Raw genomic sequence first — 18,934 nt, 5'->3', positions numbered from 1 at the left:
CCATGAATCGCAGCACACTAAAATGGTTAAAATAGTAAGTTTTAGGTTGTATATGTTTTACCACAATAAAAAGTTACCATTTGGTGAAACATATATATAGGAGTTTATGAGACGACTCATTGGAAAAGACCCTGATGCTGGGAAAGATTGAGGGCAGGAGGAGAAGGGGATGACAGAGGATGAGATGGCTGCATCACCAACTCAATGGACATGAGTTTGAGCAAACTCTGGGAGATAGTGAAGGACAGGGAAGCCTGGCATAGTGTCCCAAAGAGTTGGACACAACTTAGCAACTGAACAACAGGTGAAACATCTATATATATATAGGAGTTCATGGTCCTATTGCCAGCATCTGTTGGATCATAAAGAAAGCAAGAGAATTCCAGAAAAACATCTACTTCTGCTTCATTGACTATGCTAAAGTCTTTGTGTGGATCACAACAAACTGTGGAAAATTCTTCAAGAGCTGGGAATACCAGACCACATTCCCTGCCTCCTGAGAAATCTGTATGCAGGTCAAGAAGCAATAGTTAGAATAGGACATGGAAGAAATGAACTGGTTCAAAATTGGAAAATGAGTGCGTCAAGACTGTATATTGTCACCCTTCTTATTTAACTTAAATGCAGAATATATCATGCAAAATGCTGGGTTGGATAAAGCTCAAGTGGGAATCAAGACTTCCAGGAGAAATATCTGTAACCTCACATATGCAGATGACTCCACCCTTATGGCAGAAAGAAAAGAGGAACTAAAAAGCCTCTTGATGAAGGTGAAAGATGAGAGTGAAAAAGCTGGCTTAAAACTAAACTTTCAAAAAATGAAGATCATGGCATCCAGTCCCATCACTTCATGGCAAATAGATGGGGAAAAAATGGAAACAGTGACAGACTTTATCTTCCTGGGCTCTAAAATCACTGCAGAAGGTGACTGCAGCCATGAAATTAAAAGACGCTTACTCCTTGGAAGAAAAGCTATGACAAACCTAGACAGTGAATTAAAAAGCAGAGATGTTAATTTGCCAACAAAGGTCCGTCTAGTCAAAGCCATGGTTTTTCCAGTGGTCATGTACAGATGTGCGAGTTGGGCCACAAAGAAGGTTGAGCACTGAAGAACTGATGCTTTCAAACTGTGGTGCCAGAGAAGACTCCTGAGAGTCCCTTGGATAGCAAAGAGATCAAACCAGTCAATCCTAAAGGAAATCAGTCCTGAATATTCATTGGAATGACTGCAGCTGAAACTCCAATACTTTAGCCACCTGATGCAAAGAGCCAACTCATTGGAAAAGACCCTGATGCTGGGAAAGATTGAGAGTGGAAGGAGAAGGGGGCAACAGAGACTGAGATGGTTGGACAGCATCACCGACTCAATGGACATGAATTTGAGCAGACTCCAGGAGGTGGCAAAGGACGGAAGACTGGCATGTGGCAGTCCACAGAGTCGCAAAGAGTTGGACGTGACTGAGTGACCGGACAACAATGACAACGGTCCTATTCCTGCAACTTGTCTATAGGATTAACATTAAAAAAAAAAAAAAAACTAAAAAGTTAAAGGTGTTTATCAGCTATAAGAAATGTACCCCTCTGTGGAGAATGCTGATAATGAGGGAGGCTCTGCATGTGTGGGGACAGGGTATATGGAAATTTTCTGTACCTTCTTCAGTTTTGCTGAACCTAAAACCTCTCTAAAGAATAAAATCTAATAAAGAAATCAGCAATTCATTATTTCCAAAAAAAAATAGTCAATGACTATTACAAAGAGGTTCCATTTTGCTTTTCCTGTGCATCAGGTTTTGAAAATTTTTAAATCTGTACTTCTTAGAGTAATAGGAAGAGAAAAAGAAACCTAGATTTTGAAGGCCTTTAGATAGCAAAATGTCAAACATGAAATTTGGATGCTTCTTACTCAACCTCCCTCCTCTGAGCCCTCTAATGGTAAGGGTGAGTGCACCATGGGTGCAAATCCATTCCTGGACAAGAAATGGTCAGTTGCACTGCAAGCCAGCCTGTTGGATGGCACACAACCACTCTTTCTCCCGTTGACCCTGAAGTAGGAGACAAATGATGTAGACTAGTATCCATGCAGTCTTACCAGGTGGACCCATTGTTTTGCCGCCTGGAATGAGAAGCTCATTCTTCTAGCGACCTCTCCAAAACCAAACTCAATGGAGTTTTCATTGCTTAGCCTGATCCCCAAATCTCTTCTTATGACCCACCTATAACCCAGGTCCAATCCACTGGCAAAAGCCTGTCAGTATTACCTTCAAAACATACCTGAAACCTGGGCCCTTCCCACCACTCTTGCTGCCCCCATCTCATTCTAAGAGCCTCAAAACAGACCAGATGAAGAGAAGCATCTTATCCAAAAAGCAGCCGCACATGCAAAGGTTCAATGGCCTAAGAAAGTGTGGCTGTCTGGGAAGCACCTTGGCACAATGCATGGCAAATGACGAGGCTCTGGAAGAAAGAGGGCAGAATGCGGCAGAGGCACAGAGAGAAGCAGAGATAAGCAATGGACAGCAACCTGGGTTCCTGCCTGTTCCTGTCCACAGTCCTTTCTGAGGGCCAGATGCATTCTTGACAAGGTATGATGTGGAATATTAAATTGTTGGGCCCAATTCTTCACTCCCCTGTTGTCGTATTATATATCTACACCTTCACAAGGCCTCTTGGTTGGGAAGGATACTTCTCTGCCCCTTCATTCTGGGTTAGGCTGGGCGACTTACTCTGGGCAATGGAGTATTACCAGCAGATGTGATGTGAACACAGGTTTGAAATCAGCTTGGATGACTCTTGTGTTTCTACCTCTGCCATGAAAAAAACATGCCTTGGGAGCCACTGGTTCCAGAATGATTAGACAGTACCTGAATCCAAGCCATGGACTGGAGCCAAAAGCAACCGAGTCCCAGCCAATCCATACACATGTGAGCAACAAATCAATGCTGACTGTTATCAGCCATGTGGTTTGGTGGGGCTCTCTTGCAGCATGACTGTGGAATTAACTAATGAATACAAGTACCAGGAGATACCCTATACTCTCATAACCAACCCTTCCTTCTCCATTTAAAATAACTTGAATTATTTTTTTTTAACTTGTAATCGGAGAGACATAACTAGTATAATGGCTATCATGCTGTGATCAATTTACTTGCTTGGATAAAGAAAATCAAATACCAGGAATTGGCTTCTCCCATTTAAAAGTGGCACGGGTGCTTAGGGAAACATAACCACACTCGTTCTCTAAAATCTAAAGTGGTACAGCAGACTGAAGAGAAAAATCACCTTCCACCACGATTTGTGTCTTACCATTTTCTTGTCTGAAGAGAATCCAACTGCAACCCAACCATCGGTGTCTGCACTCAGCTCAAATTCCACATCAGCCCCTATCATCCGGTAGCTAAGGAAGTAGTCACAGGTTTCTGCATTACAGCCCGGTTTGCCGTATCTATAGGGTATACCGAAACAGGTATTACTGCTTCCGCCTCTACGTCTTCAAAACACATTAAGAGAGCATCTCTGTGTCAGGCAGAATGCTAAGCAATATGAATCAGATCTCTGCTCCCTGGGATCTCAAAATCACAATTTCATCCAGCAGAGACTGCAAAGATGATCTGCTCCTCTTTATCTATGTACAAACAAGGTCCAGAGATGAGAAGGGACTTGCTGAGTGAATCAAGCTGTGGCACGGGCCTCAAGTCCTAGCCAGGGTTCTCGACATCTTATTAGAGTTTCTCAAATATTCACAATTACCAAATTATTTCTGACTCCTTTTAGAGAACAAAAAAATCCTGAGTTAATAATGTAAATAATTTAGATTGCCATTTCTTTTCATTTACAAATTTTCAATTAACAAAAATGGACAAACTGAATACAGATTAAACTACAAAACCAGGACCTTTTAAATTCATAGCATTCAGGGGAAAATGATGTCATTGGCTGAAACTGACTTCCTGCTTACCGCCCCCCCCTCCATGGTATGTCTGATTCAACTCTGCAGGGTCTTTATTTTGAGCCTGTGTCTTATTACGAGTCACGACTCCATTCTCCTCTACTTTTATCTGTTTGAACTGCTCCAAAACCCTTATACATACAGGGCACCAAACGAATGCCTCATTTACTTATATTCACTGGATGCGAATGCATCATTTACTTAAAAAATCTGCCTTTGCTCTATTGAGCTGCTTGGGACTAATAAAATTCAGACACTAAAGTAAGATGTTTATCCAGATAATCAGATTATGCATTCGTTAATCCGTTTAAGGAGCATCGTTGCAATGAAAACATGAATTTAAATTTTCTTACAGAGAACTTGTGGATCCTTTGAGGACCAGCAAGCCCTAGTTTTAGGAATACTGCCTTTCAGAAATGACTGAAAACTGCAGCAATGGATGGGATAATCTAAGCTCAGATAAAAGGTATCTAAAGGTATAGGATGCAAGGCTGCTAAGTACTGATGGAGGAGGGAGACAGGGAACATGCAGTTTTGCAGGCAGGTACCCTGAGTAGCTGGCAAGGGGTGTAAGCTCAAGACCACAGGAACCGGAGTGAAAAAGCTGCAACGAGTGAGCAAAGCTAAGTGAGTGGGCCAGAAAGCAAGTCTCCCTGAAGCCAGCAGGGCACTAAAACTCCTTTTCTTCTCAAAAATATCCCCTAATCACCAGAATTATTCATTGTTGGCTATCTTCCTCAATAACAATAGTATCACTAGATTTTTTAAAATTCCTTAGAAATACTCTTGCAATCCAAAAACTCAAAACCCCTGTATTCAGTTTTTAGTCCTTGGACTTTGAGTCCCAAACCAAAAAAAAAAAAAAAAAACACATTCATTGCAATGGCAATCAAAATCTTTACTCTAGGACAATTTGTTTTTGGAAATAAAGGACTCAAAGAAAAGGAGGCTTTCTCAAACAAAGCAGAGCTGTCTAGATGGAAAGTCACTGTCTAACTGTTTTCTAGCTCCAGTCTATCACATCCAGATAGAATACTACTAATAATCAGGCACTAGATCTGAAATAACTAGCTGGACACTAGAATCAGTGCGTACTGACTAGCTAGGATCATATAGCTATCCACAGTCATGACTATTGTTTTAAAAAGGAATTGGGTCTTAGACATATCTGTTGGGTTGCCCCAAATGTTCGTTTGGGTTTTTTTTTCCGTAAGATGTTATGGAAAACCCAAATGAATATTTGGGCCAAGCCAATATTATTGCCTGTCCTGCCCACACCCGTACTGAATGAACAGAGACAAATTCTGTCATGTAATTCTTCTTCATACAACCAACTGGTTAGACCCCCAAGTCAATGGCATACAGTCATAAATGAAGTCATAAACGAACCAGAGAAGTAAGTTCTAGGGCCAAGGGGCGTGAGACAGCTCAAGGCCTTTAAGGCTGCAACCTGGGCTGGCCTCTGGAAATAGGTTACATTCGTGCTGAAGTTATAAGGGGTGTGGGCCCCTGGTGAGAGTGAACTGCATGCAATTTAAATACTACCTTGAGAAGCAAATCAAAGTCTTAGCTTTAAAGTTCTCCAACTCACAGATCTACCAACCTAAAGCAGCCCTTAGTCTTTCCACAGTCATCCACTTTGATTTTGGCAAATGGATCCACAGGAGGAGCAGTAGGGAAAGGGTAACCTGGCCAGTGAGAAGAAATAAAGTTAGAAAATCCAGGAACAGCGTTTCCAATGAGAAAAGCTACTTTTTAGTAGGTTGACTATTCTCTATCGCATGAGTCTAGAAATGGTCAAAGCCTCAGAAAACAGCTCAGTTGATGCCTAATCACCCTCTTCATGAGGGCAGGTGTGGGGCACACATCTTTGAACCCAGCCTATGTGTTAACTGAGAAAGGGCTTTCTCCTCACTTACAGGTAGGGTGCCTGGGGTACTGAGAGAAGACATAACATCATAAGCACTGGCTCACCAGTGTCCACTGAAAGCATGAAAAGAGAGTTTTATTCCATACACCTGCTCTAAGAGAAAGAATGAACAATTCTCTATTTGATAGCAGAGGCTTTCCATTTACAGCTATATATTACAATAGGATCTCTCTGTTTCTGTGAACTTGTTTTTCATCAAGCTGTAGAGGACATTTTCATATCTCATAGAAATTTGTTAATCCCATCATTTCATGCATCTTTCTTGTAAGATGACTTAACATCATAATGCTTTCAACCACAAGTCAAAGGAGAGCCTACACTGCGTTTCCAGTTTGTGCCCACAAATATTTTTATTCTAGGCTGTTCACTCCGTGTACACAGGAATTGTGTGTGATTCATCTGGTATTCTCTGCCCAGCACACTGCCTGGCACTGGACATTGAAATGATTATGCAACGAATCAATTAAATCACCCATAGATATTAGGCAATGTAAATACACTTTTAAAAAATTATTGTATTAGTTTTTATTTTCTCACTATTCTGAAGTCTTTTGTGATTTGTAATGCTTTTTTAAACGAGGTTTTGTTTACTTTGTTTCATTAAATTATACTTAAAGACCAACAGGTCACACTTGCCTGGTTTATATCTGTACGTTTTGTGTTCATTTCTACTACCCTAGATCTTTTTTTTTTTAATTGGAAGATAACTGCTTTACAATGTTCTGCTGGTTTCTGCTGTACAATGTGAATTAGCTATCAGTTCAGTTCAGTTCAGTCGCTCAGTCGTGTCCGACTCTTTGCAACCCCATGAATCGCAGCACACCAGGCCTCCCTGTCCATCACCAACTCCCGGAGTTCACTCAGACTCACGTCCATCGAGTCAGTGATGCCATCCAGCCATCTCATCCTCTGTCATCCCCTTCTCCTCCTGCCCCCAATCCCTCCCAGCATCAGACTCTTTTTCCAATGAGTCAACTCTTCACATGAGGTGGCCAAAGTACTGGAGTTTCAGCTTTAGCATCAGTCCTTCCAAAGAAATCCCAGGGCTGATCTCCTTCAGAATGGACTGGTTGGATCTCCTTGCAGTCCAAGGGACTCTCAAGAGTCTTCTCCAACACCACAGTTCAAAAGCATCAATTCTTCGGCACTCAGCCTCCTTCACAGTCCAACGCTCACATCCACACATGACCACTGGAAAAACCATAGCCTTGACTAGCCGGACCTTTGTTGGCAAAGTAATGTCTCTGAATTAGCTATAAGTATACATATATTCCCTCCCTCTTCAGCCTCCCTCCCACCCCTCCTCCACCTTACCCCTCTAGGCTGAGTACCCTACATGTTGATCAAATGCTAAAGTACAACCCTACCTTCTCACCATCCTTAAGTACTTGGGCAAAATGCATTCCTTTTTCTACTTTCATGCTTGTTTTATGCTAAGTCCTGTGTCCACTTCAGTACTATAGACTGAGTTCTGCCTTGGATGAGTTTTGGTATTTATTGAGTTCAATGCTACAACTATGTCAAGCATCTTCCTATACAGTCTTCCTTTTAGCTTTCACTACAATGCCGTGGACTTTTTTTTTCTCAGGATATTTATCCAGGAATGCAACGACTACCTATGTTGGCTAAGATTCTAGAGGTGTCTGCAAGAGATAATCCCACGTCATGTTTCTGACTAAGGTTCCCCATCCTCCTCCATTATACTTTCTAGCATCTAGAATCATTCATCAGCATGCAGCAGGTTTCCAGCTCAATCAACGCCAGTCATTATTATTACTGGTTTATTATTACTGTTACATTTTTAAACTGACCATTGGGTAAGATTATCTTTAGAAGAATGGGTTTCTAAGCTCCAAGTAAGAGCAAGTTTTAGAACAAAGGTTACTTATAAATGTACTGAACTAGCTTATTTAGTGTTGGCAAATGGCTCGTTTGTCGGGGTTTTGCTAGCACTGATTCCCTTTTATCTTATATGCTTCTAAATCTTGGAATGAGAACTTAGGTTGTCAAATGAATTTCGGCATCATTTAATCATGTCACGTTTCTCTCATTTTGTAAGATGTTGTTAAAAGTTATTTATTTTTGGCTGCAGTGGGTCTTTGCTGCTGTGGGTGGGCTTTCTCTAGCTGCAGCGAACAGCGGCTGCTCTCCAGTTGCGCGGCGTGGACTTGTAGTGGTGGCTTCTCTTGCTGCAGAGTACAGGCTCTAGAGAGCCTGTTTCAGCAGTTGCAGCACGCTGGCTCAGTAGTTGTGGTGTGTGGGCTTCGTTGTCCTTTGGCGTGTGGAATCTTCCCAGACCAGGGATAGAACCTGTGTCCCCTGCATTGGCAGGTGGATTCTGAGCCACTGGACCACCAGGGAAGTCCTGTATAAAATATAACCAGGGAGGATGCTGTGTAATAAAGAATTGGATGGGTTTTTGTTCCTGGTTCCTGGCTGGGAGGGAGAGAGACTCTAAATCCTTGGAATTTCCCAGTGGGTCTTTGTTATTCCTGAGCCCCTTGGGATCACACCTGCTTTTATGCTAAGAGATAAGATCACTCAGGATGGAGGCTGGTCACTAGGAAAGACCCAACACATGGGTACAGGTTTGGGGCTTTGAGCCAGCCCCACCTGGGGCAGGGAGGAGGCGAGGGTATAAGGGCTGGAGATTGAGTTCAATAATGTAGCTAATGATTAAATCAGCAATGCTTAGGTGATGAAACCCCAACAGAAACTTTGGACACTGAAGCTGAATGCATCTTCCTGGTTGGTGAATACACTGAAGTGCCAGGAGGGTGACAAGTCCTGATTCCATGGAGAAGAATATTTCCTTCCAGGACAGGACATGAAAACTGCATTTGTGGGCTCCCAGACTCTGACCTGTGTGCATCTTCATTGGCTGTTTCTGAGTGTTCCTGAGTTCCTTGGTACTAAAACTACAACTGTATGCACAGCCCATTTCTGAATCCTCTGAGATATTCTAGTGAATTACAGAACATGAGAGGGATTGTGGGTGCTCCTTGGATTGGTAGCCAGCTGGTCTGAAGTGAGGACAGTCTTGTTGCAGACCATGCCCTTTAACCTTTAACTCATGTTGGGCTCATGAGTGCCAGAACTGAATTTCAAGACAACAGCTGGGTTTGGTATCAGAAGATAAGCAGAGCAATATTTTTTTTTTCCTGAAATTAAATGATCTCCCTATTTGGAATAAAGTCAATTGGGACCACATGCCAATTTATAAGCTCCTATATCTCAGCTACAGCCCAGCCTCTACAGTCAGCTCTAGGATGGGCTAGGACTCTGCAAACCATATTTCTCCTCTGCCAGCTGGCTAGGTTCTGCCAAAAGGAAACATTAGAGGGAGGCTGGGAGGCAGGAGGATCTGCCAAAACAAGACCATTTGTTCCTGTTTGACAGCCGTCCAATCAGCAAGTCCTCAGCAACTCCACTTCATCCTTGCAGTGGCAATTGGTTTGAGTTTCCAGCCTTTTTTCTTTTTCTTTTCTAGCTGTTTTCTAGACTCCCAGAACCAGCCTCATCAAAGGAACCAGCATTAGCTGGGCAGACAGCCCACTCTCAGAGGATGGGTGAACCTCTGGGCTGAGGGCCCTTGTCTGAGCTCCCAGGTTCTCAAAACCCCAAGCCCTTTTCTCTGCTCCCTCAGCCCCAGGGCTGGCAGCTGCTTCCCACAGTGACTTTCTCTGAGCTCCCTTTCTGCTTCTGTAGTCCCCCAACACCTTCTCAGACAGCTCTCTGGGCTGGTCATCTGGGCTGGTTTTCAAAAAGCTTAAAAAACTGGTTTCTGGCTTTCCTACTGAACCTTTGGGTAGAGACTAAATGTATTAATCCTTAACTACCAGTACAATGTGTTTGTAGAAACCACATCTTATTAGCAGTTGTCATCCTGACATCTAGAAAATGATATTCAATTGGATCTATTTTGCACACATTGTACAAATTTATTGGAAAATTATTTTGATTGTAGAATTCTAATTTTAAGTACCCTAGGTGCACAGAATGAATGATATTTCTCTTCGTTTACAGAACACTCCATTGAATGGATATACCACCTGTTTTTAATCTATTCACAGGTTGACAGACCGTTGGGCTGTTTCTACTTTTTGGCTACTATGAATAATGCTGCCATGAACATCTGTGCACAAGTTTTTGTATGAACATATGTTTTAAGTTCTCTTGGAGTAGGACTGCCATGTCATATGATAACTCCTATGTTTAACTTTGTGAGTAACTATCAAATTATTTTCCAAAGTAGCTGTACCATTTTACATTCTTACAGCAGTGTATTGTGGAAGGGTCCTTTTTTAAAATTTTTATAGTCAGCCTAGTAGATGTGAAGTAGTATCTCGTTATGATTGTGATTTGCATTTCCTTAATGACGAATGATGTTGAGTATAATTTCATGTGCGTATTGGTTATTTGTGTATCTTCTTTGGAGAAAGGTCTATTTAGAGCCTTTCTCCATTTTAAATAGGGTTAGCTGTCTTTTTAATGTTGGGTTGCAATGTACTAGCTTTTAAATCTCTGCTATGTCTAGGCTTAATAAGCTTCCCAGGTGGCTAGTGGTAAAGAATCCGCCTGCAATGCAGGAGATGCAGGTTCAATCCTTGGGTCAGGGAGATCCTCTGGAGAAGGAAATGCAACCCGCTCCAGTATTCTGGCCTGGGAAATCCCATGGACAGAGGAACCTGGCCGGCTATAGTCCATAGGGGTCACAAAGAGTTGGACACGATTTAGCGATTGAGCACACACACACGTCTAGGGTTATTTCCCCTTTTTCTTCCATTCCTAACATGGTCTGTCTTCTCTCTTTTTCTCTTGATCAATTTTGTCAGCATCCTATTGTGATAGTTAATTTTATGGGTCAACTTGGCTGGGCCAGGTGCCCAGATATACAGTCAAACAATATTCTGGATGTTTCTGTAAGAGTGTTTTTGGATGAGACAAACATTTAACATTTTAAATCAGTGGACTCTGAGTAAAACAGATTGCCTTCCATAATGTGGGCAGGCTTCTCCCCCAGCTGGGGAGAACAAAAAGACTGACATTCCCCAAGAAGAGTGAATTCTGTGGCAGATGGCCTTCAGCCTTGAACTACAACATTGGCTCTCTCTTGGAGCTCCAGCCTGCCAGCCCGCCCTGCAGATTCTGGACTTGCCAACCTCCAAAATTGTGTGAGCCAAGTCCTTAAAACAAATTTCTCTATTGGTCTCTCTTTCATCTACACACTCTCTCCCATCTACACACATACACACACACACACACACACACACACACACACACACACCCTATCAGTTCTGATTCTCTGGATAACCCTTTCATTTGTATTTTCAAAAAATCATTTTTTACTTTTTTGATCCTCTTTGCAACCCACTCCAGTATTCTTGCCTGGAGCATCCCATGGAGAGAGGAGCCTGGTGGGCTACAGTCCATGGGGTTGCAAAGGGTCAGCCACAACTGAAGCGACTTGGCACACATGCACTGAATATTTGGTTTCTATTCCATTGAATACTGCGCATCTTTATTATTTCTTTCCTCTGATTTTCTTTAGAGTTATTCTTTTTCTAACCTCACATTTTTTTTGGCATTTCTCCTGTTCCCATATCAACATTTAAGCCCAACCATCAGCTGCCTCAGGGGTTTCCGCCTGGACATTACACGAGCAAAGCGATTCCAGGCGCCCAACACCTCCCAAATGGTCTTCCTCCTATGTTTTCTGTCTTAGTGAAGAATCCCACCACCCTCCCCAGTCTCCCAACCCTGAAACCCTAGATTCCTCCACCTGGAACACTTTCTCCACCACCATTCCTTTCATTCCCACTCCTGAAACCCGAGCCAGCTTCTTGGCTATTGTACCACCTCCGCTCTGATTTCCCTACTTCCCTTCTAATTCTTCCACTGCCTGCCAGGTTTCTAAAACAGCAATCGGATCTTGTCACAGTGCTCCTTGGAGACCTTGACTGGCCTCTCCCCACCCTCTCCTACTTCTCACGCTCCGTCATCTTCCTGAGAAATATGGGTCGGATACCCAGACGGGCCAGCTTCTCATTCTCCCCTTAGCTTTGTCCATGCTCCCACTTTAAAAATTATTATTGGTTTTACATTTTTTATTTACTTATTTTTAATTTTGGCTGCCCTGGGTCATCGTGGCAGTGCTTGGGATTTTCTCTACCTGTGGCGCATGGGGGCTTCTCTAGTAGCACACGGGCTTAGCTGTCCCGTGGCACACAGTTCCCAGGGATCGCAGCTGCATCCCCGGGATTGGAAGGCAGATGCTTAACCACTGGACCACCAGGGAAGTACCTTATTACTGTTTTTTTATGTTTTTGTTTATTTATTACTTTCCCTCCACTTTCCATTTTAGTGTTTTTTTTTCCCCCCCTCTCTCTTTATCTAAAATTAAAATTTGGGTTAAGACCAAATAAGATTGGCTTGGGGCCAAAATTTTTTTTCTCTTTCACTTCCCTTCTTCTCACATGTGTCCTGTAAACCCCCCAATAACTATTCTGTTTTGAAGCAGGATTAAAGCCATTTTTTTTCTCCCTTCAGCTATTCCTATCACACAAGAGGCACTTATTTTCTTGGTTCATTTTTCAGGTTCTCAACATACTTTTGTGGTTTCCATTCTTGTCGAACTCGCAGCCACTATCCATTCCTCTTTTGCAATCCCTTGAGCCTGTTTTGCCATACTCCACTGGGTGGTTAATGGCTTCTGGTTTGCTATTTATTGCTTCTAATTAACTCCTTGGATCATAGCTCTCAGGTATTAATTTAGTACTTAATTCCTTGTGAAGTTTTAACCAGAAATCATCTGTTCGCATCTCCAAGAGTGGCTGCATCAGCCACTTTCTCTTTCTGGACTGTCTGAATCACTTCTGCTTAGCAGAGCCACACAGCGAAGTGAAAATGTCAAGGGGCTCTGTAAAATGGAACATTCCACCCCCGTGAAGTCTGTTCAGCAAAGCTTTCGTCGCAGCACTCCATCACTCAGGAACCTGCCGCTCCCAACGGACTACCCCATCACTTCCAAGCCCCTCTTCTCAGATTTGCCCATGAAAATGCCCCATCCTATCTGTTTAATTGCATTTCCCAGAGCAGGTCAGCATCTTGTACCACCTTATCCATAAGGTCAATCAACAAACCCACCCAGTTCTCTGCTACTTTCTAGCTGTGTGACTTTAGCTACAATATTTAAATCTTCTGTAGGCCAGTTCCCTTAATTCTAAAGTGGGAATGGCAAGAGTGTCTAAGTCAGAGCGTTGCCCTAAAGAATAAAGTTAATATGGATATGGTATTTAGGACAGGGACTGGCACATAGTAAGCACTTACTAAAAGCACGAATCAGTGTTACAACTGGGCTAGATTCATGGAGATAATTAATTTAGATTATTTACCTTTAAATTATTTACCCTTTCTGTTATTTGTTTTCGGAGAAGGCAATGGCATCCCACTCCAGTACTCTTGCCTGGAAAATCCATGGACAGAGGAGCCTGGTAGGCTGCAGTCCATGGGGTCTCGAAGAGTCGGGACGACTAAGCGACTTCACTTTCACTTTTCATTTTCATGCATTGGAGAAGGAAATGGCAACCCACTCCAGTGTTCTTGCCTGGAGAATCCCAGGGACGGGGGAGCCTGGTGGGCTGCCGTCTCTGGGGTCGCACAGAGTCGGACACGACTGAAGCGACTTAGCAGCAGTAGCAGTTATTTGTTTTTATTTTTCTGCCCCGAAACAGTATATATACAGTTTCTACTTTTTCACCGAACAAGGTGATGCTATCTTTGTTCAAACCAAAGTACAAATGAATAGATACTATAGCATGTACCCATGTTGGGAAGCTGTCTTTTTAATCTTAGTATACATGCTTCCCTGGTGGCTCAGACAGTAAAGAATTCACCTGCAGTGCAGGAGACCCAGGTTCAACCCCTAGATTGGGAAGATCCCCTGGAGAAGGGCATAGCAACCCACTCCAGCATTTTTGCCCAGAGAATTCCATGGACAGAGGATCCTGGTGGGCTACAATCCATGGGGTTGCAACAAGTTGGACATGACTGAGCGACTAACACTTTCACTTTCAATGCCCAATTTGATTTTCTTTTTAGAGAACCCTCAGAACAGGAGGTTTGCCCATAATCATGCAGTAATCTGTTTTATATTCTATTGTTATACATAGAATTGTATCTATGTATTGTATCTATGTATTGAATACATAGATTCTGGCTTGAGAATCTCAAGGGGAAAAGGTATGAATTATAGGATTCAAGCACCAAGAACCTATCCAAACTCAACCACAGAGAGTTCAAGGGTCACAGCAGGGTTAGATAGTGTGCTGTGGGAAAATACCTTGCCTAACAGCAGAGAATGGGAGGAAAAATCAGGGAAGACTCCCTGAAAGAGGTGGCATTTGAGCTGGGACTGTAAGGAAGAGTAGTATGGGCTAAGACAGTGGGAGCCCCCAAGAATTCTGAAAACTAGCATCATTAAATCAAAACATAACTAAAGTTTAAAAAACAGACATTTCAGGAGGTGATTAGAAACATCAAATTGGCCAGTGTTCACTCTCTGGCCTGGGGGTCTTGCACAATCTGGACACTGGAGAAATGGTCTCTGAACAAGGTAGATAATGGTCACTGGGCTGTCCTATAGTTTCAGGAAATTCTCTATTCCATTATTCTAATTCCCTTTTTCTGATTTCACACTACCAGGCTGCTTTTTTTTTTTTTTTAATTCAATCTGTTGGCAATTTTCAACCTGAGAAGGGGGTACCCTGCAAAGAGAAAACAAGTAGCCCAATCACTAGAAAAAGATAACCCCACTTGCACTGACAGAAAGAAAGAATAGTTTAAAGGTACTATTCCCACCTCTTTACTTGCCACTTCCTTCACCATCAACTAGGCTCCCTCCTTCCTTCTCCACTGAATTCATCCCAGGAGAACTTGCCCATTGCCTCTCATTTTCTGAATCTGTCAACTACTTTAAGTCTTCCCTGGGCCTCCCCATGGCACAGGACACTTTCTGATGCCCTCTTTTCCTTTACCTTCTGGGTGGGACACCCTTCTGGGACATCCCCTGGTTCTGCTTCTCCCTCTCTGTCAGCACCCCTTTAAGGCAGTGTCACTGATGATTTCTGAGGATCTTGGGAAAGTCTCTACTCAGGACCCACAAGGCTAAAGCCTAGGTCCAGGGTAATCTGGGAGAGGTGCTAACCCCTAAGAGGCTTACCCCACAGACATCCCCACTAGCATCCACCAGATGGTTGTAGGGTCAGCCTTTGAAGATAAGCAAAATGGTCAAAGAAAGGAGCAAAGTGGACAAGGAAGGCTCAGTGCAAGGGTGACAGGGAGTGAGAGATGGCTGTAAAAGAAAGTTGAGTCGGAGAGAAAATTCCAGGTATAGGAGATGAAGCTTCATCCAGGGAGGAGGCTGGAACTATCACAGATTTTTGAGGGTTAGAGCCAGGCTTCAGGCAGCATGTGCAGAATGGTCAAGGGTGGCAAGCGGACAAACTAGCAATCTGTAAACCGATCCCAGGCCTTTTACCCCGTGGGGTCACCTCACCTCAGTGCCTCCCCCTTCCGTCTCACCAGAGTCTCCTAGACTTCCTGGTTCAACTCTATAAAGCCTTTCTCAGGGCTGCAGCCCACCTGGTGTCCACGTTCATAAAACTGCCTGGACTACACAACTAACTCCATTCTCTCTGCATATACAAACTGACATGGAATCTGACCTTGTCCTCCATTAGAGAGCAGGTGCCCAATGAGAATATAACTTCTCACATGCCACCTCTGAGTCACCTGGCCGTGTGCTAAGCAGACTATGAACAGCATCACTATGTATTAAATGCTTTCAGAAAGAGATGGCTTTTGTATTAATACCATGTAGCCTTTGTTTTGGGGTTGCTTTGGGTTTTTGTGGCTGCGCACAGGCTTTCTCCAGTTGAAGCGAGCAGGGCTTCTCTCTAGTTGTGGTGCGTGGGCTTCTTACTGCAGCAGCTTCTCTTGTGGAGCATGGGCTCTAGGGCACGTGGGCTCAGTAACTGCAGCTCATGGGTTCCAGAGTACAGGCTCAGTAGTTGTGGCGCATGGGCTTGGCAGCCCTGCCACATATGGGATCAGGGATCAAACCCCTGTCCTCTCTCTGCATTGGCAGGTGGATTCTTAACCACTGAAGCACCAGGGAAGTCCTGTACTGTGCATTCTTTCTCAGAGCCGTAGATTCGACTCTGCTTGCTGTCCTTCTACCCTGCCCCTGCACTCTCCTTCTCCCTGGCCACATGGCTGCCCAACTAGAAGAATCCACTATCAAGCCTCCCATGCAGCTAAGTCGTATGATTAGGTTCTTGCCAAACGAATGTGAATAACAGGGATTTGTGCAACCAGCCTAAAAGGTAACTGCTTGTCCTGAGCTTCCTCTCTTTCTCATTTCCTCCAGCTTGAAAGAATCCATGCAAGCAACATGACTTCCACGTGGATGAGGACAAAGCCTTAGGGCATGCAGGAACAACAAGGAAGGAACCTAGGTCTCTGAATGACATTGTGGAACAGAGCTGACCTACCAGTCTAGACAGTCAGACTCGTGAGAGAAAAATAAGCTATCTTATTTAAGCCACTATAAGTTGGGGGTCCCTGTTTCAACAGGTAAGCATCTACCCAACCAATCTATTTCCCCAACTCCATTTCTCCATAGAATACAGTAAGTCCAGTTTTTGAACTAGTCATATTCCTTTCCAGCTAAAAGGCAACATTTCCCAGTCTCCTTTGCACCTATGTGTGAGCACATGACTAGGTTGTGGCTAATGAAGTGTAAGTGGAATTGTTTCATGGGATTTCTGAGTAATCTTTTTATAGTCAGTGACCTTCTTCTTCCCACTTCTTTCCCGCTGTCTGGAAAGTGAATGTAATGGCTGGTGATCAAGCAGCCATTTTGGGCCATGAAGTTACAAACTAAGAGTTGTGAAGAAGCAGAAGACCAGGATTAGAGTCTCAGATGACCAGTTCTAGACTGCCTGCTTCTGGATTTCTTTATGTAACAGAGGAACTTCTATCTTACTTGTGTTGTTAATGTGTGTTTGTTGTAGGTAGCTAAACTTAATCCCAAATAACAGATGCACCCAGCATCGTATTGGCTGCTGGGACAGACAACATTTCAAACCCCAACTTGATTCTTAGATATTCCTCTTAGCAGAAAAAAGGAAAATCACTTTCCAAACAGCAGAAATAAGAAGCCAGTTTCCATTCCTTCTGAAGAGAATCAGATAAGCTTTTGTGCTCACTGAAATATTGCCTGTGCAGGGAGGTCTGCATGACAAACCCCCAATTGCTGGACCCAGGAGACCCCAACGATGGTGGCTCACACTAGGGGTCCATGACATGTGGGAAAACAGTACTGAAGGGGGCTGGAAGTGGGGAAGGAGGTGTGACCCAGCTCTTGGGGGGCTGGGCAGCGAGCAGGAACAGAACGCTGAAGTTGGGACACTAGCCACGGCAAATTTAGGTCAATACAGACATGGAGGAAACAAGGCAATCTCTCTTTAAGAGGGGACTTGGGCTTCCCACCAGCTACTCTGATTTCACACACTCTAGGCCAGATGACAGTCTCCTCCCTTACCATCCACTACCCCATCCCTGTCACAGACAGACGCTGAAAACTGGGGGGGGAGCGGGGAGAGCAGGGAGCGGAGGGGGCGGGGGGTTTGACTCAGCCCCCCCTGTCCGCAGGTTCGCAGGACTTGGCTGACCACCTCCCTCCCGGCCTCAGTCTCCCCACCTGTAAAGCCAGCAGCGAGTGGAAGGCGCTGACAGCTCTCCGGATCTCTTCTCCAGGCCGATGGGCAAGGCGAGCCTTGTGCTCCGCGGTCGGGCCTCGGCTGAGCCAGCGGAGCCTCCATTCGCCTCCTAACCGATTCCCCGCCCCCCACCCCACTCCTGCCGCCTCCGTCCCCCATCCCGGGTCTCCGCTCCCGCAGCCCCTCATCCTCCCGCAGCCTCACCCTCCTCGGACAGGTAGCGCAGGTCGTAGAACTCCCCGGCGAAGGTACCGTAGGAGGAGTCGTGGCGCGGCACCGCCTCGTCGGCGCTCGAGTCCCCCCGCGCACGGCCCCGGGGTCCCCGGCCCCCCGGGCCCGCGCCGTCGTCCGCCGGGCTGGCTGCACAGGCGGCCGGCCCGGCCAGCAGGAGCAACAGCAGCTGCACCCAGGACCGGCGCGACCGCGCCATCGCTGCGCACGGATCCCGCAGCCAGGCCGCTCGGGCCGCAGCGGGGGCGCCGCGGGCGCGGGGCCGGGACTGCGTCGCCGCCAGCACGCGTCCGCCCCCAGCCTGCAGCCCGCGCAGCCGCGGAGCCGCCCGCACCCGCCGCCTCCCAGCCCAGGCTGCGCATCCTCGCTCGCGCCCGGAGCCTCGGCTTCTTCCTAACATCCTCACCTCCTCGGCCGGACTGTCTCTGCCTCCGTCCTTTTCCCCATTTCTCCTACCTCCTCCCTCCATGAGTCTCTCACCGAACAGATTTGACCCTACTTCACTCTTGCACCCTACACCACTCAAAAAGTGGTCCACGGACCTGCAGCATTAGCATCCCCAGGTGCCAGGAACGTTAGCATCACTAATCTCTGGCCCCACGGCAGACATCTATATGAATCAGGATGCATTTTTCCAAGATCCCCGGGAGGCCCCAGTATACGTTCCCATTTAAGAAGTGCTCCCCGGAGGGTTCACCTTGGGGCACACCTTGTCCGTGTCACTGCCTCCCCGACTTTGTCCCAGCACTTTTTGGTTTATATACAGCACTCGCTGTATCCATTATTTCTTGGGGTCAAGACTGGAAAAGTTGAAATAGCAAGACCCTCACTTTATAGATAGGTAAACCGAGGTCTTCAGAGCCAGAGGGGAACTAGAACCCAGCTCTTTGGGCTGGATTCACCAAGACTTTTGGAGTGTGTAGTCAGAGGCTGCCCTTGCCCTTGAGTAACATGCCCCTTTCAAAATCAGGCAAGTGGTTTGCTGTTTCCCCACAGAAGGCAGGCACAGGCCTTGGCTGGCCCAGACTGTGGGATTCCAGACTT

At 45.1% G+C, this 18,934-nt stretch overlaps 1 protein-coding gene across 3 annotated transcripts in view; it reads right to left on the bottom strand.

Annotated features, from left to right (window-relative positions):
• The window catches only part of FRRS1L (ferric chelate reductase 1 like), a 34,465-nt gene extending 16,282 nt beyond the window's left edge, over window positions 1-18,183 (bottom strand). For 2 of the 3 annotated variants that reach the window (XM_070375154.1, XM_070375155.1), the window contains exons 1-3: window positions 17,864-18,183; window positions 5,550-5,634; window positions 3,304-3,442 (exon numbers count right to left, since the gene is read on the bottom strand). In XM_070375154.1, coding sequence (XP_070231255.1) covers window positions 3,304-3,442; window positions 5,550-5,634; window positions 17,864-18,089 — 450 coding nt within the window. In that variant the 5' untranslated portion in view covers window positions 18,090-18,183. Of the gene's footprint in view, window positions 1-3,303; window positions 3,443-5,549; window positions 5,635-17,640; window positions 17,782-17,863 lie in introns of those variants that run through there. The other variant, XR_011465042.1, reaches the window with a different exon arrangement.
• Window positions 18,184-18,934: the final 751 nt, after the last annotated feature.

Source organism: Bos mutus, chromosome 8 (assembly GCF_027580195.1).
Source record: "Bos mutus isolate GX-2022 chromosome 8, NWIPB_WYAK_1.1, whole genome shotgun sequence".
Classification (NCBI taxonomy): Eukaryota; Metazoa; Chordata; class Mammalia; order Artiodactyla; family Bovidae; genus Bos; species Bos mutus.
The sequence above is the reverse complement of the archived record's forward strand: the minus strand, read 5'-3'. Positions and strand labels throughout refer to the sequence as shown.